Source organism: Sphaerodactylus townsendi, linkage group LG17 (genome assembly GCF_021028975.2).
Source record: "Sphaerodactylus townsendi isolate TG3544 linkage group LG17, MPM_Stown_v2.3, whole genome shotgun sequence".
Lineage (NCBI taxonomy): Eukaryota > Metazoa > Chordata > Lepidosauria > Squamata > Sphaerodactylidae > Sphaerodactylus > Sphaerodactylus townsendi.
This window is the reverse complement of record NC_059441.1, coordinates 18,504,461-18,530,217: the sequence shown is the minus strand read 5'-3', so window position 1 is coordinate 18,530,217 and position 25,757 is coordinate 18,504,461. Positions and strand designations below refer to the sequence as shown.

General features: G+C 43.2%; 2 protein-coding genes across 2 annotated transcripts; both read left to right on the top strand.

Moving 5' to 3' along the window:
* The first annotated feature begins 65 nt into the window (after positions 1-65).
* BTBD1 (BTB domain containing 1) lies at positions 66-16,342 on the top strand. The gene is made up of 8 exons (XM_048481966.1): positions 66-528; positions 7,201-7,357; positions 9,067-9,172; positions 9,810-10,007; positions 11,740-11,932; positions 13,017-13,104; positions 14,130-14,276; positions 15,800-16,342. Exons 1-8 carry the CDS (start codon positions 116-118, stop codon positions 15,956-15,958), a joined length of 1,461 nt encoding a protein of 486 aa, XP_048337923.1. The 5' UTR covers positions 66-115; the 3' UTR covers positions 15,959-16,342.
* Positions 16,343-18,335: 1,993 nt separating this feature from the next.
* On the top strand, positions 18,336-23,046 carry LG17H15orf40 (linkage group 17 C15orf40 homolog). The gene is made up of 4 exons (XM_048482219.1): positions 18,336-18,464; positions 19,608-19,734; positions 20,891-21,018; positions 22,304-23,046. Exons 1-4 carry the CDS (start codon positions 18,363-18,365, stop codon positions 22,394-22,396), a joined length of 450 nt encoding a protein of 149 aa, XP_048338176.1. The 5' UTR covers positions 18,336-18,362; the 3' UTR covers positions 22,397-23,046.
* Positions 23,047-25,757: the final 2,711 nt, after the last annotated feature.

The following is a 25,757-nucleotide window of genomic DNA, read 5'->3' as shown; positions in this document are numbered from 1 at the left end:
TCGTTCACCGGCCGCTGCGCCTGCGCAGAAGAAACGGAGGGGCGCATGAACGGGTAATAATCGGTTCAGGGAGCGCATGCGCAGATCGCCGCGTCCCGCTGAGGCGATCTGAGCAATGGCGGCCGCGGGCGGCCCTGAGGCGACGGCGGCCGCGGCCGCGGCTGCGGCGGAGTCTGAGGGGATGGCGGCCGTTGCCGCTGCCGCCGCCGCCTCCCCCCCGGCTCCGGTGGTGGTGCAGCGAGAGCCGGTGTACAACTGGCAAGCCACGAAGCGGTCGCTGCGGGAGCGCTTCGCCTTCCTCTTCGCCAACGAGCTGCTCAGCGACGTGCGCTTCGTGGTGGGCAAAGGCGGGTCGAGGACCGGCGGAGGAGGCCCCGGGCCCGGCCAGCAGCGCATCCCCGCCCACCGCTTCGTCCTGGCTGCCGGCAGCGCCGTCTTCGACGCCATGTTCAACGGCGGCATGGCCACCACTTCGGCCGAGATCGAGCTGCCCGACGTGGAGCCCGCCGCCTTCTTGGCCTTGCTCAGGTCCGTCTGTGGCGAGGGGAGCGGGCAGGCCGCAGCCCCGGCTGCACGTGACGGCGGACGCGTGGACGCCGTTCGTGAGAAAGAGCCAACGCGCATTCACTTCGCGCGCAGGAAATCGGGCTTAAAAAGCAGGGTTGGGATCTCATCTTGAGCTGCAGAAGCGTTCAGTGCAACGCGGAAATGGCTTGGTGTGAATTAAAGAAGGGTATTCTGTGTTTTTATATATGAATATTTTACATTTCTTTTTTTAATTTTTTATTGAGTTTCAAATATTTTAATACATACAAATAGCCATCTAATATCATTTAAAATAAGCAATAATCCGTTTCAATTTACATACCCCATACCGGGGTTTGTCTTAATGTATATATTATATTCAAAACTGTTATTCAAACTTATATTCAAAACTGTTTAGACTTCAACCAATCGTTGTTATTTTACTCCAACTTTAACTTAGATTTCCATTGCTAGCTTCTTAACTCATATATTTTTAAACTTAACTTAGTTTACTATGCTCAATTAGAATACCGTATAAGAAAACCAAAAACAGGTGAGTGAACAAATAACTTTCATAATAATTTGTTTTAGGATACAGAAAATGTTGTCTCAGAATACTCTTTCAGAAGTGACCAATCTTCTTGTGTGTCGTTAATTTGCGAAGTCCCAGTCAACAGATCTAAATCCATATAGGTCCATAGTTTTACATTTCCACTACGCCAGTCTCCCAGAGGGACTCAAGGCGGCTTACATACGAACATATGGTAAAACAATACAATAATATAAAAACAGGAGAAAAGGTATAAGGATTACAACCAATTACCAAATGGGAGTGCAATGCAAAACATACTGTAAGAAACAACGTACCGCACTCAGGCTGATAAGTGGACTGTATTTCTGATAAATCCCAGAACCATGTCACACTCAAGTGCTATGTATATACAATTGTCTTATTGCCCTTATTTTTCTATTATCTAAGTACATACATTCTTATTCTTCTGGAATCTAAATCAAATTATTAAATTCAGTATATACACACTAATATCTAAGCATACATATCATCATATAACATTATACATTAAGATTGCCAACTGTTCTTAATATCATTTATTAATTCACTTTAAGACTTCAAGAGAATAAGAGAAGCATGGAGCAGGTAAGTTAAATACCTCAGGTGCAACCAATTAAGTCTATAAACAATTATTTTGCCCATTAGATGGCAAAATAATTATTGAAAAGAGATACTATTGAAGGTTTTCCGAAAACGGAGTGATGCGTTCTATACATCCCTTGTATTGATCGTCAGACAGAAATTCAACCGGGGAGTTTCCCAACAGTTCTGAGGACGAACGTGGAAGGGAACTCCCAGGATCACAAATAATATTTGTATTAGCAGCATACAGGTCATGATGTATTATTTGATAAGAGAGAGCACAGAATTATGAATGGACACGGACTATAGATGGCACTATACCTTTAAATTTCCCCAGTCACGGCAACTATTGAACTGACTTTGATCCAACTGAGTGCACGTGGGTCATTCCTTTGCATAGTGTTTGACTATGATATTGAGAACAGTTGGCAATCTTAATGTATAATGTTATATGATGATATGTATGCTTAGATATTAGTGTGTATATACTGAATTTAATAATTTGATTTAGATTACAGAAGAATAAGATGTACTTAGATAATAGAAAAATAAGGGCAATAAGACAATTGATTATACATAGCATTTGAATGTGACATGGTTCTGAGATTTATCAGAAATACAGTCCACTTATCAGCCTGAGTGCGGTGCATTATTTCTTACAGTTAAAACCAATTACCAACAAGATGGCAGAAAACCCACGTAGGAACATTCATAGGAACTATTTGGGTTGTATGTGCTGTCATTACGAACAGGAGTAGTGTTGGGTAGTGGTTCAGTGTTGGAGGGGTCAGCTAGGACCATGCCTATAGCCAGGAAATTTTCAATAGGAGGGTAAGTGAGTACAGTGATGATCAACCCATTATTGTTTATTTCCATTATTATTATTATTCTTTATTGACCCATTTTGTACTTGAGACTCAAAATGGATACATGGTATAAAGCAAGGGTCTCCAACCTATGGCCCTCCAGATGTTCATGGACTGTGATTCCCATCAGTTCTGCCAATTGACTGGGCTTGTAGGGTCTGATGGCAATGGTAGTCTGTGAACATCAGGACAGCCATAAGTTGGAGGCCCCTGGCATAAGGGTATGTACGGTAATTGAATATCATGATGGATCTTGTTAACTCTGCGATAGATCTAGGATTACAAAAGTTAGAAAAGTGCAAAACAGTTTCAGACATTCTATGTCGTCCCCCCAGGCTTTTTAAATTAGGACCCTTCTCTCCTATTAACTGTTAATTCTATCTAGTTGCATATTCACATCTGGAAGTTTTATGAGAGGATTCACACCTTTTTACCTCAGCTCCTTCCTCTTTTTTTACCATGGAGAATTTACACTTGAAAGACTTGTGATAGGTTTCACTCCAACTCTAGTGCTGGTTGGAGGGGCATGATAAATAATTGATGGGGACCAGCAGGGTGAGAGAAGCAGGGAGGCAGCAGTAGTAAAAACAGTAGAGTGAAACCTGTATTGTTGAAGGCTTTTGTGGCCAGAATCACTAGGGTGTTGCAGGTTTTCTGGGTTGTATGGCCATGTTCCAGTAGCATTTTCTCCTGATGTTTTGCCTGCATCTGTGGCTGGCATCTTCCAGCTGGCATCTGTGGCCTCTGAAAACCCACAACACCCTAGTGTGAAAACCTGTTTGTGATACAGAGCGAATGCATGTTCACCTCACAGAGGAGACCACATTGCAAAGGAAACCAGGGAGCCATGCCTGGGTAAAAAGTGCAGTTCGAATGATATGTTGGTCTGCAGAAGCTTTGAACACAATGCGAGAATTGCTTTATGTGAATATGAAGAAAAATCAAGGTTATTCTGTATTCAGACTGTATGTGCCGTTGTTATAAATTGTGAACAGGACTAGTGTTGGGTAGTGGTTGAGTGCTGGAATGGCCAACTAGGGTGTGGGGAAAACAGGAGTCTTCTTGTAGTTCCTTAAAGACTGGTGCTGTTTTTATTCCAGAACCAGAAACCAAACAGGGCTCTGTAGTAGAGCATCGCCTTGGCATGCAGACAGTCCCAGGTTCAATTCCTGGCGTTTCTGGTTACCGTGACCTCCAGTTTGAAACCCTGGGGAGTTGCTGCCAGTCCGAGTCGACAGTAATGACCATGAGCATCTGATTCAGTATAAGCAGTTTCATGTGTTCGGTACCTTTTATTAGGGCTAACCTCACTAATAAAATAAATGTATCACATGGATTTGGTTTCTGGTTTTGGAGAGAGTTGTAGGAGGGCAAGGTGCAAAGTAAAATGGTAGCAGTTGGCGGATGTTCTTGTTTATATTATGCTTTTCATATATTTTTGTTTATTGATTGATTCAATTTAATTACCCTCCCCTTCCAGGCTCAGGGCAGCTTACAATATAAAACATTAAAAAACAGTTAAACATAATCCTAGACCCAGCGTATAGCAAACTACCAAGGTGTAGCAGTTAAGAGCACTAATCTGGACTCTAATCTGAAGAACCGGGTTTGATTCCCCACTCCTTCACATGAGTGGTGGACTCTTTATCTGTTTCCCTGCTCCTCCACATGGAGCCTGCTGGGTGACCTTGGACTCACTAGTCACAGTTCTTCAGAACTGTTTCAGCCCCACCTTCTTCGCAAGCTATTTGTTGTGGGGAGAGGAAGGGAAAGGAGGTTATAATGCACCTTGAGTCTTCTTCAGAAAAAGGCAGGGTGTAAATCCAAACTCTTCTTCTATACCCAGCCGGTGCTTAGTAGATTGGCCCTCATTGGTGTTCCTGAGAGGGAGGAGATGCAATCTCTTGGTGCTCCTCAGAAATCTGACTGATGGCAGAAACCAGAATATCCTTACCAGGCAGTGACAGCAGAGCAACATTTTCTGGTGATGTTGGATAGACCCTGCTCTTTTTAACTATTTCTTTTCTGGCTACTTTCCATGGCTGGGCTGCTCTTCCTGGGAAGGGAGGGATGCAGGCTTCCAGTGACCAAATAGTACACGTATATTATTCTGGTATTCCATAAGACAATCTTATAGGCTAGCCCAGTATTAGTATTTCATTCATTCAGCTTTTTATTTGGCATAACCGATATAAAATCACATCAAAATACAAACTTGTAACATATAGCAAATAGACTTGATTCATACATACTATTGCTTATGGGACACTTCCAATAGAAAATTTGCAGCCATTTTGCAGATTGTAGCATCAGAGTTATTTAATAAAAGCAATGATCTGCTTGGTTCATGGTATTAGTATTGTCATCCCGATTGTGAGGACAGTGATATCTAAATGGGGCTGGCTTTCCTGAGGCCACCTGATTCATAATCTTCATGGCTGAGTGGAGAATGGAACAAGGGATTTCCTGACTTGTGAATTGAGCAGCTGGGCTCCACCGACTCCTCAGAAAGATAAACGCTATGTGCAGAGCTGGCTGTGGTAGTCTCTTTTTGAGAGAGAGTTGTCTAGATGCAGCATCACCAGTTCACTTGTTAACAGAGTGGTTTGGTACAGATTTTGAATAGGGCTATTGACTTTTGCGTGGAGGAATGTAATCTTAGACCTCAAGGCAGTAGTTCTTAGGCTGTGAGTCAGGACCCAAAAGTAGGTTGCAGCTCACTCACAGGTTGGGGGTGGAAACAGAGCTAGCTGGGAGAATCAGTTTTGAAAGGCTCAGTGGCAAATTTTAGGATGCGTCCGCATAAGGTGAGAAGTAGCCAGAAAGTACAGCTGTTGCTCAGAAATGCTATGTATTAATGAACATCGAGCATGAAAAATAGAACATAAACTTGTTCAGCATTAACGGGTATGGTATTCTTGCTTTTTATACTGGAGGAGTGGCATGCAGTCCTGTTGCAAGTGGCCCATGAGCAGTACAATAAGCTTCAATATGGAATCCCAATTAAATGTTGATAACAAAGGCTTAAGGTGCATATCAGAGAAGTCAAGCTTTGGTGTTGGTTTATGCTTTTCACTTGGCGCATCTGCAACAACTGGAACCCATATATTTTTGCTTTAAATAGGCTATGCTTCCTTTTAGAAGCCTTGCAACCGTGTGCTGTCCATTTTTCCACTTCTTGCCTTCAGTAGGTCTGTGCATCATATGGTGTGCCTTAAGTAGCTGCCTCATGTAAAACATGTTATAGTAGTTGAGTCCCATGGCTATAGCATTATGGGGGGGGAGTGTTCAGGGGGTTGAGTCCCATGGCTATAGCATTATTGGGGGGGGTGTTCAGGGGGTTTGTCAGTCTGGCAAGAAGGCAGTAATTATTGCATTCTGGTATGAGCACTGCAGTGAATTCAGGGTTTCTCCAACAGTACCCCATTCATCACTCCCGTCAGTCTGGAGTCCCTGTGTTCTCTCTAGTGACAATAAGGACTGTATTCCCTCTGATCTGAGTAGTAAAGGAACTGGACAGATTACATTCCCAAAGACAGTGCCTGACCTTTCAAGTAGGGGGAAGCTGCTGAACATTTTGCACGTTTTCAATCTGCTATATAGTCTTTGAACTTGCGGTTGGTCAGCAAATCAAAAGATTTCACTTTTTTGAGAGACTTGCAGTCCAATTCTTTGTGGATTTATTTGGAGGAAAGCCCCGACAAGGTCAGTGGAAGTACACATGCAGAAAGGTTTTAGCTTTAATTGCTGGCAGGTGTTGATGGTGGTATTTACTGTCCTCCCCCACCCAGATAGGACACAAACAAGTATAACATGATGCCCCCACCCCAGTCCCAGTGACAAGGGGTGCCTTTAGTAAGATATGATGGCTGATAATATTGACAGCCATTGAGAGTTCCAGCAAAACTAGCAGGGTCATGTTCCCTCTGTTTAGTTCTCAGTAGAGGTCATCGATCAAGGACACCAAAGCAGTTTCTGTTCCAAACCCCATCCTGAAGCCAGATTGGAAGGAGTTCATTATCATCCCCAAATATATTGTTATAAAATCATAAAAACAAAAACACCCTTTTGAGGTAATTACATGTTTAGTGAGTGTACTCATGCATATACACGAAGTTCTCTTATTTATGACTGGAAGATGTGCATGTTCTTAGAACTATACAGGAAATTAGTACTGACCTTTGAATTGGCAACTTCTGTTTCAGATTAGAGACTATAGAGCATGTTTAAAAACAGCAGAGCTCACTTCTAGCTTCTACCTGTTTCATCTAGTCCAGGGGTCGGCAACCTTTACCACCCAAAGAGCCATTTGCACCTGTTTTCCACGGCCCCGAAGATCTATAGAGCCAGAGAGGCTCCAGTTCGGCCCCTCCACTCATCTTTCCTTCCAGCACTGGAAGGCGGAGACGCCAGGCAGGGATGGGGATGGGGCAGAGGGGGGATGGCGGCCGCGGCCTCCCCAGTGCCACTGCCTCTTGTGCTGCAGGAGGCAGCGGTGCCAGGCAGGGAAACCCCCTCTGCTCCTTGGGGTTTTTAAATTATATGCAAATTGAGAAGTAGTGAACTGACTGCTTTCGTTTTTATTGTGTGTTCCTTTTAATTACTGACAGTTTAGCTGGCCTGGATCTTCTTCTTACCCTTCACTTTGACTTCTAGGTTTTTGTATTCAGACGAAGTACAGATTGGGCCTGAAACCGTTATGACCACGCTCTACACAGCCAAGAAGTATGCCGTCCCAGCCCTGGAAGCTCATTGTGTAGAATTTCTCACGAAGCATCTTCGGGCAGATAATGCTTTTATGCTGCTAACTCAGGTAATTGCTTTAACTTTTGACTTGTTATAGATGCTGCTGTGAAGTTAATGAACTAATTAGGAGTGTTATATTAATTGCCTAGCTGCAGGGGCTTTTGTGCCGTGTGAATGCTAGTGGAAAATAGAAAGCTGAACACAACTTCCTGTTTGGCTTCTACAGAAGATTTCAATCTATGACACCATCTTAGGAAAAATGCACTATTAAAACATTTGTCTACTTTTCTGCTGGCTTTTTGTCCAAGCTCCGTATTGCATAGTTACTTTAAGGATACTTTGAGGTGCATGTCAGTCCACTACATAATCATGGGGTATTTGTTTATCTCAATGCAGTGGCTCTTCACAGTTGACAATACATGAGATCTTTGTTCATCACTAAGGGGAAAAATGCATCATGAGCCAGTCATGAGTTTTTCATTGCCATATTTTAGTTTGTTGTTGTAATTGGGGAAATGTGACACTAAAATTGACCTTGCAGGAAAATATCAGGTCAGTTGTAGACAATAAGCTTTGGGATTAACTGCCTCTAATATTGAGAAACCAAATTTCTTACCTGTAATTTATGTGTCTTTAGCACAACGTTCTGCCTTACTATGAGTTCTTTCAGACCCACATTTCCTGTTTGAAAGTAGTTGCTCACTCACATGGAATGAGTTCCAGTAGACTCAATGGAACTGACTTCTGAGTAAGCACACTTAGAATTAGGGTGTTGTGGGTTTTCCGGGTTGTATGACCGTGTTACAGTACTATTTTCTCCTGATGTTTTGTGGCTAGCATCTGTGGCTAGCATCTTCAGACGATCTCTGAAAGAGGATCCTCTAAATATGCCAGCTACAGATGCAGGCAAAACATCAGGAGAAAATACTACTGGAACATGGCCATACAACCTGGAAAACCCACAACATCCTAGTGATTCCGGCCATGAAAGCTTTCAGCAATACACTTATACACTTATTCATGTTTTAAGTCTCATGGCTATTGCAGGTGAACAAAGTGTAGTAAAGGGACTGGGGGCTGGCCAAAGGGTTGTGCATTTCAGCCTGCTTGGTAGGAAAGTCCCTTTCTGTTGCACTAATATGACTAATATCTCAATATTTTAAAAAAGCTCTAAAGTAAGTAAACTTTAAGAAATATATTTTTATTGTATAATGTATTGTCAAAGGCTTTCACAGTCGGAATCACTTGGGTGCTGTGTGGTTTCCGGGCTGTATGGCCGTGTTCTAGCAGCATTCTCTCCTGACGTTTCGCCTGCATCTGTGGCTGGCATCTTCAGAGGATCCTCTTTCAGAGATCCTCTGAAGATGCTAGCCACAGATGCTAGCCTTTTTATTGTATAGTTTGAAATAATAGTTCTATTTACATCTTTCTGACATAATTTCCAAACAATACATTTTCCCTTTTTTTCCTCCCACCCTCCCCTAATATTATGTTTCACTTTTCTTTAACCAAACAGCAGTAAGTTCATTCGTTGTTGTCTTCTTATCCATATGTCTTCTTTGACTCCCGTCTCCATCCAATTCTCATAACTTGTCCATATCTTCATTATTTCATTCTGTTTTTTTGCCATGTTTTATTCTTTGATAATATTTCAAAAATGTCTAAAGTAAAGTAAGTGAACTTGAGCTGGGCTTTCAGTTTAGAACCTCTGTCTCCATTATTTTGCTTCATGCAATATGGAATTTGCACAGTGACTCTAAGCATATCTTTGCGTAGGCTCGCTTATTCGATGAGCCACAGCTGGCTAGTCTCTGCCTTGATACAATCGACAAAAGTACGACCGATGCAATAAGCGCAGAAGGCTTCACAGATATTGACATAGGTAAGTTGCCCTACAGAAGCTGAATGTGAACTCTGAGAGAACCTCCACTGGCCACTTCTCTGATGCTGGTTGTTTTGGTTGCCTTTCTGGCCTCCACATTACACATGTTTGTGAGTGCCTGCTGCACCACCAGGGTTAAGTTGGGCCCACACACCCGCCAGTGTCCCTCCTGAAGGCCTCAACAACCCCAGTCTGGAGAGCATCCTTGGTCTTTCTCCTCTCTTTCTACTGCCCTCTTCTGTGGTGGGTCAGCTAGCCGGATGGCTACTCTGTTCTCCCTGGGGCATGCCCGCCCTTTCCTCTTCCTGCCTCCCTGAAGATTGCCCAACCCTCCTGGGTTGTATGGCAGGAGCTATTGCCAATCAGGTGTGACTGGGCCAGGCTAGCCTCAAGCCTCACCATTCACTCTTTTTACACAGATACCCTACCCACCCCCAATAGCAATCTGGTTTTTGTTCTTTAAGGCTTGAAGCCGCCCCACATGGCTGTTGCTCCCTTACCCAAATAATATGCAGGTTAATACATTGCTGAAATAGTTTTATTTAACCATTTCTTGAAAAAAACATTCAAGGAATTGTTAACTTTGGAAAGAAAGCTCCATATCTGCTGGTAACTTGATGATCCCCCCCTCCTGCAGACACTTTATGCGCAGTGTTGGAAAGAGACACACTCAGCATTCGAGAGAGTCGACTCTTCGGAGCTGTCGTCCGCTGGGCTGAAGCAGAATGTCAAAGACAACAGTTACCTGTCACTTCTGCAAATAAGCAGAAAGTGCTTGGCAAAGCCCTCTCCTTAATCCGTTTTCCGCTGATGACTATTGAAGAGTTTGCAGCAGGTAATGTTGTGGATCACGTCAGTCCTGTCGGGAAAGGGGAAAGCTGATGCATCTTAATGTACAAAAGCCACCAGTATATTTTAAAGCTCCACTCCTGCGTGCATGTGCTGGAGAGGCATTTTTCTGTTTGGCAGCATGTTTGCATGGGGAGCCTAAGAAGCAAGGAAGAATGACAGAATGTGAGTCATAACGACTTCTAAAAGAGCTTGGCTTTGTGGCAGTCTGGTGGGACTCTTGGGCCTCAGCGTGTGTAATCATAAATCTGATTAACTTCCCTAGAAAATGCTTCCAACTAAGCATGCATAAAATTGCCGCTTTACTGTCAGCTGTTAGTTCAGCAGAATATATACTGTTTGGCTGTGCTTTGAACCCATTCCTGCACACACTTTTCTCTAATAAATTGCATTCTATTCTATTCTGCTTTTTTTTTAAAAGGTAATTTTTTTTGCTGGATGAATTGCTGAGAAAAAGTATGTAATACATACTGAACCAGCAACTTGAGATCTTGTCAAAGACTTTCCAATGAAGGCTGTCTGTAGAGTTGGTTCTTAGCAGGGTTAAATAACCTTCTAATGTCCTGGGTTAAGTAACGGATAAGAAATGAAAATAAATCAGCAGTTTTGGTTTGGCATGTTTGTTTTGGAAACAAACAAAGAATGTTGAGTTATTCAAGTGCGCTGAAGTGTATCTTTCATGAATGGCACATTCTGAAAACCATACTTCAAATTAAAATTCAAATCTGAGAGAGTGTAAGCTAGTTAATAGGTTGAGCTAAGTAAAAGTGCTACTCCACCACAGGAAATTGTTTTGTGTGTGAGAAAAACCAGAGAAACCAGAATAATGCAATTAGAGCCCATTTAATCCTGTTGCAGCTGGCACACCTATTATAGAGCACTTACTGAGGGAAATTATTCATCTAGTAAAAGACATCTGTGTTGTCTTTTAGAATCCAGGCCAAAACATTTCTCTTTACCCAGGTGTGTAGCTGAAGGATTATGATTTTATGTTGCTGAATGTTTTAAGCATTACACTGTTATGTTGCTGAATGTCATTTTTCTTTAGTTAAAAAGAAATGTATTAATATTGCAACATACAGCTAATAGTTAGTGAATTTATCATCTATATATAAAACTTATTACTTAGCTGAATATCATTTTTAATGCTGCTTTGTCATTACAGTTTGCTTGCCTTACTGCTGGATTTAAAATTGTTTTTCTAATGTTGTGTTGTTTACTTTAAGAAAGTTTCTCAAGAGACAGCTGATCAATTCACAAAATAAATACAGGCACATTTGAGAGAACCCTAGTTGCCAAATTAAAGCTAACCAGCACAAAGAGTTCTCGTATATAACCCATGTGGTCTATGTATGCAAGCCCATTTAGCAAAGGTTTTGTGGTTAATTCGGCTAGTTTCAGTTTAGCTGAGGAGGGCAACTCAGTCTGTTTTATGCCAGAGCAGCAGTCGTCCTCAATTCACTTCATATCCCACTAACATGTATACGTATGAGTGAATGCACACATGCGAGAGTTTGGTTTTTACCTTATAGGCATTCTTTCTTCTATGCCCCGTGTTAGTTAATCCAAGTTAGTTAATCCAGTGGAGTAAATAAGTGATATGCAAGTAGGTTTGTAAACTAGTAATCTCTTCTCAAGCACCTTTTACAGTTTGCCTTGTAGGAGAAAAAACATTTAAAAGTATGACATCAGCTTAGTGGCTCTGCCTCTTTTTCTAGGTCCTGCTCAATCTGGAATTTTGTCAGATCGGGAAGTAGTAAATCTCTTTCTGCATTTTACAGTCAACCCTAAACCTAGAGTTGACTATATTGACCGGCCAAGATGCTGCCTTAGAGGAAAGGAATGCAGCATCAATAGATTCCAGCAAGTGGAGAGTCGCTGGGGATACAGCGGGACAAGTGATCGCATCAGGTATTTGGTTACCCTTTTACAAGGAAAATTGTGTCGTCCATTTATCACAGTTGTGCTTGGAAGTAAATCCCTTCAGGCTGATGATTTGCTGGATCATTTGGTGAATGGCAGCAGCAGCTGTACTGTCAGTGCCCTGGCTAAGCATGGGGGCTGACATCTAGGATGAATTGGAGTGCAGAGCCTAACTTTTTTTTACTTTGGGCTTTCTTTTAAATAACTCCCCCCCCCCCCCCCCCCCAAATCAGTGCCTGATGGAAGTTTTAATTTATTTTTGGAAGGTAAGGGCAAACAGCTGGAATGCTTCCTATGCAAGGAGGGGGATTCCAGGGAGAGGGGGCCACTACTGAGAAGGCCATGCTCCTTCTCCCAGTCGTCTGAAGTCAGACACAAAGTGAATTTGGAGCAGTTTCTTAGAACACCCTTCTGCGTGGCTAAGCTTCTAAGTGTGAAAGTGGTCACTTTATTAAACTGGGCCTCCTTTTAAAATAGCAAGAAGTATCTGTTCACATCTGTTGAGATGCTGCTATTTGTATACCGGAAAACCTCTGGAAAGCACTTATAGGAATTTATAGATTTCAGTCCTTCATGAATCTTTAGAGCAGAGTAGCTAAGACATAGAAATCTGTACTTGGGTTGTCCATCTCTTTAAACTTGCACAAATAGCAGCCAGAGTAGGGGGTGCAATTTGCATCAGGGATACAATGCTGGGGTGGTTTTGAGTGCTTCTTGCACTCTCCTGCAGCATTTTCCTGCTCGTCAACTAGCTTTCTGTCCCAACAGGGAAAACGTGAACTAAATATACATTTTTCTTGCCAGACCAAATAGTATCTCCAGAGGTGTGATTTACATTGTGGAGAAATGGTGTTGGGGAGGTTATTCCCCCTCCCACCATTCCAACTGAGTGCTGTGTTCCCAAGCCAAATCTGTCTCTCAAACCCCGCACCTCCCAGAGGAGGGCTGCTTTCTAATGTTTTAAGAAATGAGAGATCTAATCAGATCCTCCCCTGTTTTGATGAAGCAGGTAAATCTCTAATCTTGTCTGTTTGGGTTTGAAATGCATTGACCTCCATCTCTTTTTAAAAAGGTTCACTGTCAACAGAAGAATTTCCATAGTGGGATTTGGATTATACGGATCTATTCATGGACCCACAGACTATCAAGTTAATATTCAGGTATTACAGTTTTACAATGTTTTCTGAGAACTCTCAACAGGCAAAAATTGCTGGCAGTCATATTAATGACAGCAAATCAGAAAACTACCAGTAGGATCATATGCTTTATTACCAGTTGACCCAAAAAGTGTAGATCAGCGAGAAAAGGTTCTTCAATAGGCTGGAAGTTCAGCATAAAATACGAGGAGGAAGGGGATAAATGTTGGGTAAGGTGAGAAGTTTTCCTTCAAGCCCAGTGCATTCCCCCGTTCCTTTGATGATAGGTGGATGGGCTTATCATTAAGCTTGATAGGGAATGGGAGGACCTCGGAAGGTTGTTCGCTAATATGTTTCACTTTGGCCAGATGCAATGTGCTTCCTTCTGTTTTAAGGAATGAAAAAGGCTCCAAAACACCTCATAGTGAACATTTTTGCATCTGCTCATTGAAAACTGCAGAAACTGTACATCATGTTCTGCATTATTGCCCCCATAACAGGGCCAGAACAAAGTTTCTCTCAACCTTATTGATGGGCTTAGAGTGCTGGACAGACTGCTGAAGACTGTTTATTTGCTAAACAACGAATCCAGAGATGCTCTAGAGCAAACGGCCAGGTTTTTATGCACAGTCATAAACAAATGATCTTAATTTTGCTTTGCACTTTATCTTTTAATTTTTGTACTTTATTTTAAATCTTGTAAGTTATACCATTAAAGGTTACCTGTGTCTGTAACTCATTAATGAATTGACATTTGCAGCTGACCATCATAAAAGATATATAGATATTCCAAGGTTTCAGTAATTTAATGAAATTATCCAGGGAGTTCTGTTTAGGACCCAATCACTTAGCCATATCTTGTCAGAACATGTGTTTAGATGAGCAACAGATTCTGTTAGTGGTAACAGAACATGTGTTTAGATGAGCAACAGATTCCTTAGTGGTAACAAGTTTAAAATTCTAATTTGCCAGTTACAAATCCTGAAAATACGTGAAAAGGGCTTTTAGAAACATGCCATTCACAAACATCTTATTTTGCCTTAATGCAGATAATTGAATATGAGAAAAACCAAACACTTGGGCAGAACGACACTGGATTTAGCTGCGATGGAACTGCCAGTACCTTCAGAGTCATGTTCAAAGAACCTATAGAGATTCTGCCGACAGTGTGCTACACTGCTTGCGCGACCCTGAAAGTAAGATGTTTAGGGTGTTTTTTTCCTTGTATGAATCTGCACATGGGCAACTACATTTAAAATATTTGTGTGTTATACAGATTATACCTTTTTATTTATTTACTAACAATTTATGCCTTCCTTTCTGCCATTGCATGGCCTGTGAAGGCGGCCAGCAATTTAAATAAAACGTATATTATAAAACATTTAAAAATAACCCCTCTTCTCCAGAATACCTTATTAAAACAACTTTGAAGAGAGTTTGAAACAGAGTTAAAATACATACAAACCCTTGGTTTGGAAGGAGGGATTGTTGTGCGAATGGCAAACAAAACAAAAGATTGCTTCGCTCAAGAGTGAAACCTTTGAGACTGGTCGAGAATTGTTGGGATCTTCTAGGTCAAGAGCAGGCTTCTTCAGAAGTGGGCACACCACTACTGTTTCAAAGCTGGGATGACCATTAGCTACCTTTCGAACCCAGAAGCCCTCCCCTGAAGGAATTAAGTCACCAGAAAGGGCAAGGGTCATATAAGCAGGTAGAAGGCCTCAAACCTCCAAGGAACTTGTCTACATCCTCAGTGAATACTTTGCAAAGTATTCCACAAAATTAGACAAGCTGGCACCATCTGACCCTGTCAATGCTAATAGAGTCCAAGTTGGAATAGATCCAAGAAATGTTATCTGCCAAGTGCTGAAGAAAATAGTTACAGCAGGCCACTGAGCAGGCCACCTCCTCCTGTGACCATGCCGAACAGCTTCACTGACCCACACTGTGCAAACATAATAGCGCTGGGAAGGTGTTTCCTTGCCTCCCTCACTGCCATGCTTTAAAATGAGCTTTCCCCCATCCAGTGGTGGCGAACCTTTGGCACTCCAGATGTTATGGACTACAATTCCCATCAGCCCCAATTGGCCATGCTGGCAGGGGCTGATGGGAATCGTAGTCCATAACATCTGGAGTGCCAAAGGTTCGCCACCACAGCGGGCCTATTCAATTTAGCCTGAGCCTATTCAATTTAGCCTGAGCCACTCCCTCCGCTGTTGCTCTAGCCATCTCCCTTGTCTTTTCATCACCCAAAGCCCCTCAGTAAACCGAGGGGCTGTCTGTGTTGTAACACCTGAGAGAAGGCACGTGGGAATGAATGTGTCAGTTTTCTAGGTTATTTCCGGATTCCATAGGACATCAACAGGAGGACCAATCATATTAACAGGAAAATCCCTTAGAGCAGGGGTAGGGAACCTGCGGCTCTCCAGATGTTCAGGAACTACAATTCCCATCAGCCCCTACCAGCATGGCCAATTGGAGAGCCGCAGGTTCCCTACCCCTGCCTTAGAGCCATCAGAAAGCTATGTGGATCCATCTGGCTCTGGGGGTGGATCATCTTAATAGATCCTCCACCGCTGCAGAGTGTTGATTTTCTTCTACTACTGTAATACTTTGATGTGAATTAACCTCAGGCTATGGAGCCTTTAATGATTTGTATAGTAATTACTAACATTAGTAGGTGACAAAGTAATTTTAATTATTTATTTATTGTATTTAGGGCCCTGATTCTCACTATGGCACAAAGGGATTGAAGAAAGTAATCCACGAGTCTCCTACTTCAAGCAAGACTTGCTTTTTCTTTTTTAGTTCACCAGGTAATAACAATGGTACCTCAATAGAAGATGGACAAATACCAGAAATCATTTTTTATACGTAATTTTGGATAACCAAGATGAAGCAGAGATCAAATTATAAAAGGACAGTTGGAAGATACTGTGCAGCTGTGTAAATAATATCTCAAATGTGTACAAAATTGAAGCATTGTTTGTGACAAGCACTAAACTAGTATTTACTACTTCCGGCAGCAGTATATGCAGTTGAATTCTTCTCAAAGTACTCTTACGTGTATATAAGTATTTAACTTAATCTCTTGAACATGTTACTACCCATAACCTGGAAGCTGAAGCAGAGTATTTGTAATTTTTTTTCTGTATTATACTTGTTGTGACCTCTGTGGATGGTATGACTGTATTTCTGCCCAGTACAACTAACCTGGCATTCTTTAAGTTTGAGTCATAAAGGAAAGCAGAATTATCACATACAAATTGCATTTGTGAATTTAATAATTACATTGTACATAAATAGGGGGGTATTGCTGTGTATTTGGAAAAAATTGGTATCACACAAGGCAGTTGTATGAATTTATTCTTAAAATATAAAGTGAAGATCAGAAGGTGGTTTTTCCAGGTCTGAATGCCTTACTTAGCATGTAAACACTTCAAATTTACAAGTTCACAGAGAAGCACATTTTTAAATCAACTTCATTTGTATCCCACCTTTCTCCCCAGTCAGGACTCAAGGCAACTTACATCATTCCCCTCCCCATTTCCTCCTCACAACAGCCCTGTGAGATAGGCTGAGAGAATGTAACCGGCCCAAGGTCCCCCAGCCGGCTTCTGTTGCAGATAATGTAACTCTGCCTGTTGCTTTAAAGTTAATAGCCAAACCTCTGTTGCCTCTCGCAATATATCTGGGGAAAGAGATATGGTGGGGAGGGGGGGGTGTTTGGCTTTGCAGGGTTTTTCTGTCCTCTACTCAGCTTTATTAAATGTGCAATCTTGTGTCCAGCTTGTTATTATTCCTCTAAATCCTGAAGACCCGAATGTTACCGGAACTATACCTTTGTGGTTGGGCTATATGCCGCTGTTGCTGGTGTGGGGGCTCATATAATGAAATGCTGTTTGTACATTTTCTGAAAATCCCTCTGCATAAATGTCAGGGAGAAGGCTAGCTTTCTTCCTAACATTCTCAACGGAGAAAATGTGGTCATGGGAGCCCCCAAGTGGTGTCTATTTGAATAGTCCATGCACAAGCCTTAGTGAGTGCTATACTCTGTTCCACAGAAAGATGATAGTGGGGTGGTATATTCCTCCACTGCACAACAAAACTTGTTGTAGAATCCTCTGCCTGAGCCTAGTATCTACCTAGCCTTGCTCCCCCCATCTGTTTGAAAATAAAAATGTGTTATGGCATAAATACTCTTGTATCAAAGCACCATGTTGAATAGCGCGTAAAATAATGGCTTTAATATAGGCTTCACGCAAAAATGAATTATATTCATTCAGAATTATATTCTAATGCAGAAGTATACAGATTTCTCAACCGCTGCACCTCAGCTGGCCAAAATCATCTTTCTGTGGAACAGAATTAGATCTTAGTGTAGGGGCATGATATTACAATGTCGTAAAGCTTTCAACAAACAAACTCTTCTCATTCTGTGTTTCAAACTGCCCCAGTCCTGTACGTTTGTCAGGCAGGACTGCTGTGTGAAAAGTATACATTCTCCTTGGCTTTATGGAACTAGTTGCACAATTCTGGGTTTGGGAAGAGATAATGCTGAGATTTTCCCCTGGTTCTGATTAGTAATTTTTGCCCTGACAAACTCAGTGGCAGGCTCCTAAAAGGTTGCAGTAGTGAAATAGACGCACCTAATTCCTTGAGGAAGGGGAGGGACTGTACTTAAACCTAAGAATCTTCCTGGTAAATATGAATGGATGGGCTGTGGTTAAAATTCCATTCAAATATTTGGTCTGGAGTTGAACCCTGTCATGATGGAGCGGGGGCTTTCCTTGAACTAGTAGGTTTGAGCACTGATACTTATAAGGTATATGTTTTTTAATTTTCACTAATAACAAAGAGAAACATCTATATGAAATAATGCGTTACAAGAATAAAAATAATATAAACAGAACAGATCTAAATTAATTACAGTTCTGGAAACTTAAAAGCCAACATGACGATACCAATAATATTCTATAAAAGCACAGAAATACTCAACAGGATTACAATCATGGATGTTAAGGAATGCATACATCGTGAATGTGCAGATATGCTAATATGCAAGGACAACGCTTTTCAGTTCAAATGGATTGCGGTGGGGGGAAGACTTAGCGAACAGGCAATTTGCCAAAGTTTCTTCAAAGTTTCACCCGAGTCAATTTAAAATCCTTCTTTTCCTGCCTCTGCGACATCCCGCTGAGAAGCTTTGCGCAAGCGCAGTACAATCCGGCACTATTCTACGCATGCGCGGAACAAATTGCGCTGCATTTGCGAAAGGGGCGATGCTAGGTTTGACCCGTTTTGCTTCCCGTCGGAGTCCCTGTTTGTGTCAGCTTCTTCGGGGTTCTGCGAGGGAACGATTTGGGGACACCATGCCCCGGAAGGTCGGTAGTAAAGACGGGGCGTGAGCTTTTGCAAGATGACTTTGAGCCTCGAGTCGGACTGGCGCTCAGAGGGGGGAGAATAACGACCAGATTAGGAAAGTGAAATAAACCAAGGGACACTTCCGGTTTTAAACGGAAGTGGATGCTCTGGGGAAAGCATAGAGGCGGCAGGGAAAGAGCGGCGCCAGAGAGAATTGCCTGTAGTGGCAATGTCGGAGTCTGCATTGAATGGAGCGCCAGTAATGGATTCCCGCTTAGGATATTGCTTTCCATTAAAAAGGAATATCCCTATAAACAGGAAAACTTGCTGTGCACGTGGAAAGCTTCCACACACCTCTTTTTCTTGCTGTGCTGCTCCTTGAGAAAGTGTTAACCTCTTTTTAAAAATAGAGCATTTCACCTACCTTATTCCTCTGTATGCCATAGAAATTGCACATAAAACCCCTACAACTGGAGTTCTCAATGCTAGGTTGGAAATGCCTGGAGATTTCAGCGGGTGCAGCCTGAAAAGGGAAGAGTTTCGAGAATAGAGGGACATCAGTGGGGTATAATAAGTAGAGGCCATCCTCCAAAGCAGCCATTTGGTGTTAGGTAATTTATTCATAAATTATTTGGAATTAAGGGGAGCAATTTGCAGATGATACCATTCGAATCACCACATAAAGAGGCAGTAAACTTCTGGATCTCCACGCCAGGAAGCAGCATCAGGGTTTGCTAGCCCTCCAGTGCAACTGATTGACCACTGAAGAAAACAGGGTGCTTGACTGGATGGACGAATGGCCCCAAATCCAGCATTTCTCTTCTTATGTTCTTATTCAACACACTCTTTTTACCCTGAGCTTTGGCAACAGAGAGATCTGCATCATGGGATAATAATACTGGCTGCAGAATTGCAAAAACTTTGAATACTCTACAGCATCATGTGAATGTTATTTATCTTCTAGAAGTTGGGCATAGTGTGAGGCAGGTTGTCCTTGTTTTCTCTTTCTCGATTTGCGTTTGTCAGCCATTGCAGAAAAATCTAAGAAAAAGTGTGACTTGTTTCAAAAACTCTTGGAATTGTTTTGATTAGGTGGTCAGCTTCTAGTACAACTGGCTAAAATTTCAGGTAGGTAGCACTGTTTTCTTTGCTCTCTTTTTCAGGGGAAAGCTGAGAGTAAGGATGCAGCAACGTCTCATGTTCCTTCAAGCCCTGTGGCAACTGATAAAACTGGCTGTATTACCATTGCTGTTCATGCCAAACCTGGATCTAAACAAAATGCTGTAACAGGTATATGATAAATCTGAAGCCCTCATTTTTATAGATCCTGTTTCTGCAGCTGCCAAATATAATTTCTTAAGATAAATTTGTTTGAAGGACGTTGATATCTGCAAGACATAAACCCTCTTAATTTTTAAGGCTTTCATAACAATTATTGCAAGGTGGGACTTTACTGTGGGAGAACAGAAGAGGTGATCTGCTCATACCCAGTGATTTTATAAAATGCCTGACATCTAGAAACATGGTCTCTGCCAGAGACATCATGTAGATCCGGGTTGGGTCTATCCCAGAAAGGCTTATACCAGTGATGGCGAACCTATGGCACGGGTGCCAGAGGGGGCACTCGAAGCCCTCTCTGTGGGCACACGCACACAGAGTTCGTCATGTGGGGGACGGAAAATCACCCCCCCCAACACACACATCTAGGCACTGGCCTCAGCCACTTGAGCATGGAGTGTGTGTGTGCAACTACAGTGAGCAGGGGAGGACTTCGGTTGGCGGGCCTGGGTGCCTGTGCTCCTGGGTGGCGCTGCTGCCCGAGAGAGGGGGGGGGAACCTGCAGAGGAGGTAGAGATGCTTCAAGAGAGGCACAGAGCGGTGTCAAAAGCGCCGGGGACTTGCTGGGAGGCTAGAAGCAGAGCTGGCCTCTGCCTTGAGCAGGTGGGGCAGCAGAGGAAGGAGGGAGCCAAACCACCCATTTTTTCTAAACTAAAACTCAGCATTCAGGTTAAATTGCCGGGTTGGCACTTTGCGATAAATAACTGGGGTTTGGGTTGCAATTTGGGCACTCGGTCTCAAAAAGGTTTGCCATCACTGGCTTATGCCAATGCAACTAACTATATAGAACAGTCAAACTTTCTGTTTGCTTTTTATTGAATTGATACAGGATGTCATTCATTGCCATAAAGGTCACAGTTGTTCAATGTACAAGATTTGTTTAGCAGGAGCACTACTAATGTAATACATTACTATTAATACAATACTACTAATACATTACTATGTAATACATTACTATTACTATTTAATACATCATTTAATACATCATGTAATACATTTCTGTTGGGAGTAATGTGGCTTAAAATCATCTTGACCAAATCATCCTCTGGGGGTATTGCACTCATTTAAAAAAATTATGTTTGTGGGGGGTGGAATTCTTTAAATACAGATGTGACAACAGAAGCAGTGGCCGTAGCAATTGCCGCACCTCCATCCGAAGGGGAGGCCAATGCAGAGCTGTGTCGCTATCTTGCAAAGGTCCTTGAAGTTAAGAAAAGCGAGGTGGTGTTGGAAAAGGTACGGCGTGCTGAGTTCTGTTATAGCATGGCTTCTGTAGCAGCCTGGACTTGCCCAGTCTTGTCCAAGCATAGCTGTAAGCAGGGTTGGCCATGGTTAGTATTTGGATGGGAAGTGCAGCATTGCTATGTGGGAATGGCTCATCTCTTGCCTTGAAAGTTGCATGGTCCTTAGATCATTTAATTATCCTGGGCTGTTGAAACTTATGCCACATTTAGTAGAGAGGGGCCACTGTGACAGCATTTGTTTCACCAGTATGAGTTCATTTAACCTGCTGAAGCGAGGAAGAGCCTTCATGTGATTTAGGGTGTTTATTAAAATATTTTCATCTCGCCTTTCTTTCCTCATGACAAGCACCAGGTCATTACTGACCCATGGGGTGAATCACATCACAGAGTTTACTAGGCAGACTATGTTTATGTTATTGGTTTGCCATTGCCTTCCCCAGTCGTCTACACATTACCCCCAGAAAGCTGGGTACTCATTTTACCAACTTTGGAAGGCTGAGTCAGTCTTGAGCTGGCTATCTGAAACCGACTTCTGTCGGGATCGAACTCAGGTCATGAGCAGAGCTCGGACAACAGTACTGCAGCTTACCACTGTCCTCAAGGGCTCTTCTTACGCACAGTTAAAACATTGTTGTTTTACAATGTTGTTTCTTAACTAGCATCCCTGTGATCCACTTGTATGTGCTAAATTTAAAAGCAAAGGGGCATCCTCAGGATTTCTGAAGATATAGCAGATCAACATTAGACAATGCAGACTCTGCACTCTTGTTTAAAGGCCTAAAAATGGCACATTGAATTACACCAAGTCCACATCGTCTACTGTGCAACAATCCCATCAACCATCAAGAACATAGTGGGACTACTGTTGGACTGTGGTCTATCCCCTCCACCATTTTGTAGAAGGCTGTAGGCCAGGGGTCTGCAAGCTGCGGCTCTCCAGATGTTCATGGACCACAATTGGCCATGGTGGCAGGGGCTGATGGGAATTTTAGTCCATGAACATCTGGAGAGCCGCAGGTTGCAGACCCCTACAGTAGGCAGTTTTAGGTATTAGCATAATTCTGTTGTTACATTCTGTTGATTTGTTGTTTTAAATACTTGACTTAAATGTGACCAATTGATTGACCGTGGCTGTATTTCTTTACACAATTGAACACTGTCCCTCCCTCCCTTGGAATCACACGGTCAATCAATTGTTTTCAAAATACCCCGGTGTTCTGTGAATCTTAACCTGGGAAACTGTCTAAGACCCTTTCTTTAAAAATGTGTTGAGACAGGGTGCTAAATCACGAGAAAAAGTAGTGAAGATTCTGGCACCCGTGACTCCCGAGGCAGTCTTGGAGCAGCTGAGAAAAGAAGCGGGGAGCTGAGACCATCCAGGAACGCTGATGAACATGTCGTGTTTTAGTGAGTCCTTTCACTGGATGTGGCAAAAAGAGGAAGTCAGCGCACACAACAATGGGCAGCAGGAGAACATTTAACTCCTTTCAGAGGCTGTAAGGCATTATATGCCATTAAAGGTTGAATTGAATTGACTGTAAGGCATATGGCAAGCGCGGGTAATGTATGCATACTGTAGGTTCATTTAGAATAATCTCAGAAAGGTGCTGTGACCTGAAAACTCTTCACCAGCCTTCATGTTGTGATGTTACTTGTATCAGTGATTGGGATCCTGTCAAAATAGCAAATCTAGCCTGAAAATATTTTTGGTGGCAGGTGTCATGAGAGGCATTATTACCCCTTGGCCTCTTGGCCCATTTTTGCACTGTTTCAATAACCTACCCAATACTTGTTTGACTGCAACGGCAAAACACAAAGAGCAACTTATCCCCCAAGCAGCAATGATTCCTCTTTGATACCACTGTCAACAGAATCAACTGAGTGTCGTCACACTTGGTATCTAGACAATTTTCCTGTTTGTAACAGTTTTTTCCCTCCACAGAGACTGAAAGTTATACTCATATTCCAGCTCATGGTTCCTTGGTATGCATGAATAAATCACAGAGTGCAGATAGTCTGAGTTCTGTTCCTGTTTGGTTTGGTTTAGGGAAACAACCATTAAGGGCCTGTGTCCTTCCTGAGGTCAAGGGATATTTTTTCGACTGCTTAAATTTTGCTTTTGCTCATTCTACCAAAGAGCTTCCTGACTTGCCATTGGCATTAGTGTTTTCTGACTACTCCACAGCTGAGTGTTCTGGATTTCTTTCTTTTTTTTTCACACCATGCTGCCACAAGTACTGGTTAACTTTAAAATAAATGGAGTCTGTCACGCCATCAGATTGATTGTTTGTGCCTGTCGGAGCCTTCCGTTTGTTCTACTGATAATATGACTGTTCTATGGTTTCTTCAGTATGGCTACTTAAGGGGTCATTGAACCAAATCCAAGTGTTCACTGGCCCTTTGAGCACTTACTGTTTTCTCTGCAGCTTTGTGCTTCTCAGTGGGGTCTCCCCACATTTCCTGGTTTATACATGAGAAGGTGCCTCACTGCTTCCCATCAAGTTTAGCTGCCGTTTTCCTGCTCCCTGCTTCTCCTGCTTCAGGTTTGGGTGATAGTTTGCTGCCTGTATCTTAATTAATTATTTTGTAAAATGGCCGTGCCTTCCATCTGTGCTCATGGGATAGATCAGTGATGGCGAACCTATGGCACGGGTGCTAGAGGTGGCACTCGAAGCCCTCTCTGTGGGGACACGCACACAGAGTTCGTCATGTGGGGGACAGAAAATCACCCCCCCCCCCAACACACATCTAGACTGGCCTGCGCCACTGAGCACGACGTGTGTTCACCACAGTGAGCAGGGAGGACTCGGCTGGCGGGCCTGGTGCCTGTGCTCCGGGTGGCTGCTGCCCGAGAGCGGGGGGGGGGGACGCAGAGGAGGCAGAGGAGGCAGAGATGCTAGAGAGGCACAGAGTGGTGTGCGTGGGACTTGCTGGAGGCTAGAGCAGGTTGGCCCCTGCCTGAGCAGGTGGGGCAGAGGAAGAGGGAGCCAACTAATTTTTTCTAAACTAAAACTCAGCATTCAGGTTAAATTGCCGGGTTGGCACTTTGCGATAAATAATTGGGGTTTGGGTTGCAATTTGGGCACTCGGTCTCAAAAAGGCGGGAAAGAGTGGAGAAGCTGAAGGAAACAAAATTCATGCTGCTGCGTTCCACTTTCCCTGCAGAGTGGTGGAGAGACGCTTTGCACGCAAGAACTCCCAGCTCCATTCCGTATTTTCAAAAGGAATACAGGCTAGAAGAAGGAAAAGTGTTTGGATTTATATCCCCCCCCTTCTCTCCTGTAAGGGGACTCAAAGGGGCTGACAATCTCCTCCCCCCCACCACCACAACGAACACCCTGTGAAAGTGGGTGGGGCTGAGAGAGCTCCAAAGATCTGTGACTAGCCCAAGGTAACCAACTGGCATGTGTTGGAGTGCAAAAGCTAATCTGGTTCACTGGATAAGTATCCACAGCTCAAGTGGCAGTGCAGGGAATCAAACCCGATTCTCCAGAATAGAGTGAACCTGCTCTTAACCACTGCACTCCGCTGGATCCTGAGACTTTGGAGAACTGCTGCTGATCTCAATGGATCATCTAGGCCAGGGGTAGGGAACCTGCGGCTCTCCAGATGTTCAGGAACTACAATTCCCATCAGCCTCTGTCAGCATGGCCAATTGGCCGTGCTGGTAGGGGCTGATGGGAATTGTAGTTCCTGAACATCTGGAGAGCCGCAGGTTCCCTACCCCTGATCTAGGCTGAGTGGCCCAGTGGTCTGGACTGGTATAAAGCAGCATCCCGTGTGAAGTCCACTGGAGCTCAGTGGGGCTGTGTAAGCACAGGTGGCGTCACAGTCTGAAATCTATTTGCATAGTTTATTTTATATAATTCTGCCATGTGCACAGGGTCTTTCCCAGTACTCTGGTATTGATGGGGAGGGATAATAAGCTGCTCAGGACACACAAGAAGGACTTGGCTTCTGAGATCCACTAGCTGTTCCTTGCACTTTTAAACACACCTTTGAAATCATAAGGGGCAGAAGGAAAGAAATTCTCTGATTAATAGGCACTCACTCTAACCTATTAATAGGCACTTAACCTAACCTGGATGTCCCAGGCAAGCCTGATTTGGTCAGGTCTCAGAAGATAAGCTAGGTCAGACCTTGTTAGAAGAAGAGGAGGAGATGATGGAGAAGATGGATGGATTTATACCCCACCTTTCTCTTCTGTAAGGAGACTCATGGTGGCTTCCAAGCTCCTTTCCCTTCCTCTCCCCACAACAGACACCTTGTGAGGCAGGTGGGGCTGAGAGAGTTCCAAAGAACTGTGACTAGCCCCAGGTCTTCCAGCAGGAATGTAGGAGTATGGAAACACATCTGGTTCACCAGATAAGCCTCTGCCACTCAGGTGGAGGAGTGGGGAATCAAACCTGGTTCTCCAGATTAGAATCCACCTTCTCATAACCACCACACCACGCTGGCTCTCCACATTACTTGTATGGGAGACCACCACAGAAGTCCTATCCAGTTGCTACACAGAAGCAGGCAGTAACAAACCACCGCTGAATGTCTCTTGCCTTGAAAATCCTACAGGATTGTGATGAGACAGCTGTGACTTGATGGCATTTTCTACCACCACTAATAGATACTCGCTCCCTTCCTCCTCCCCCAAGATTCACCCCAAATGACTGTACGCATTTAGTCGCTCTTGCTGACTAATTAAGGACATTCAATTATTCTTGGCTCTCTTCCTCT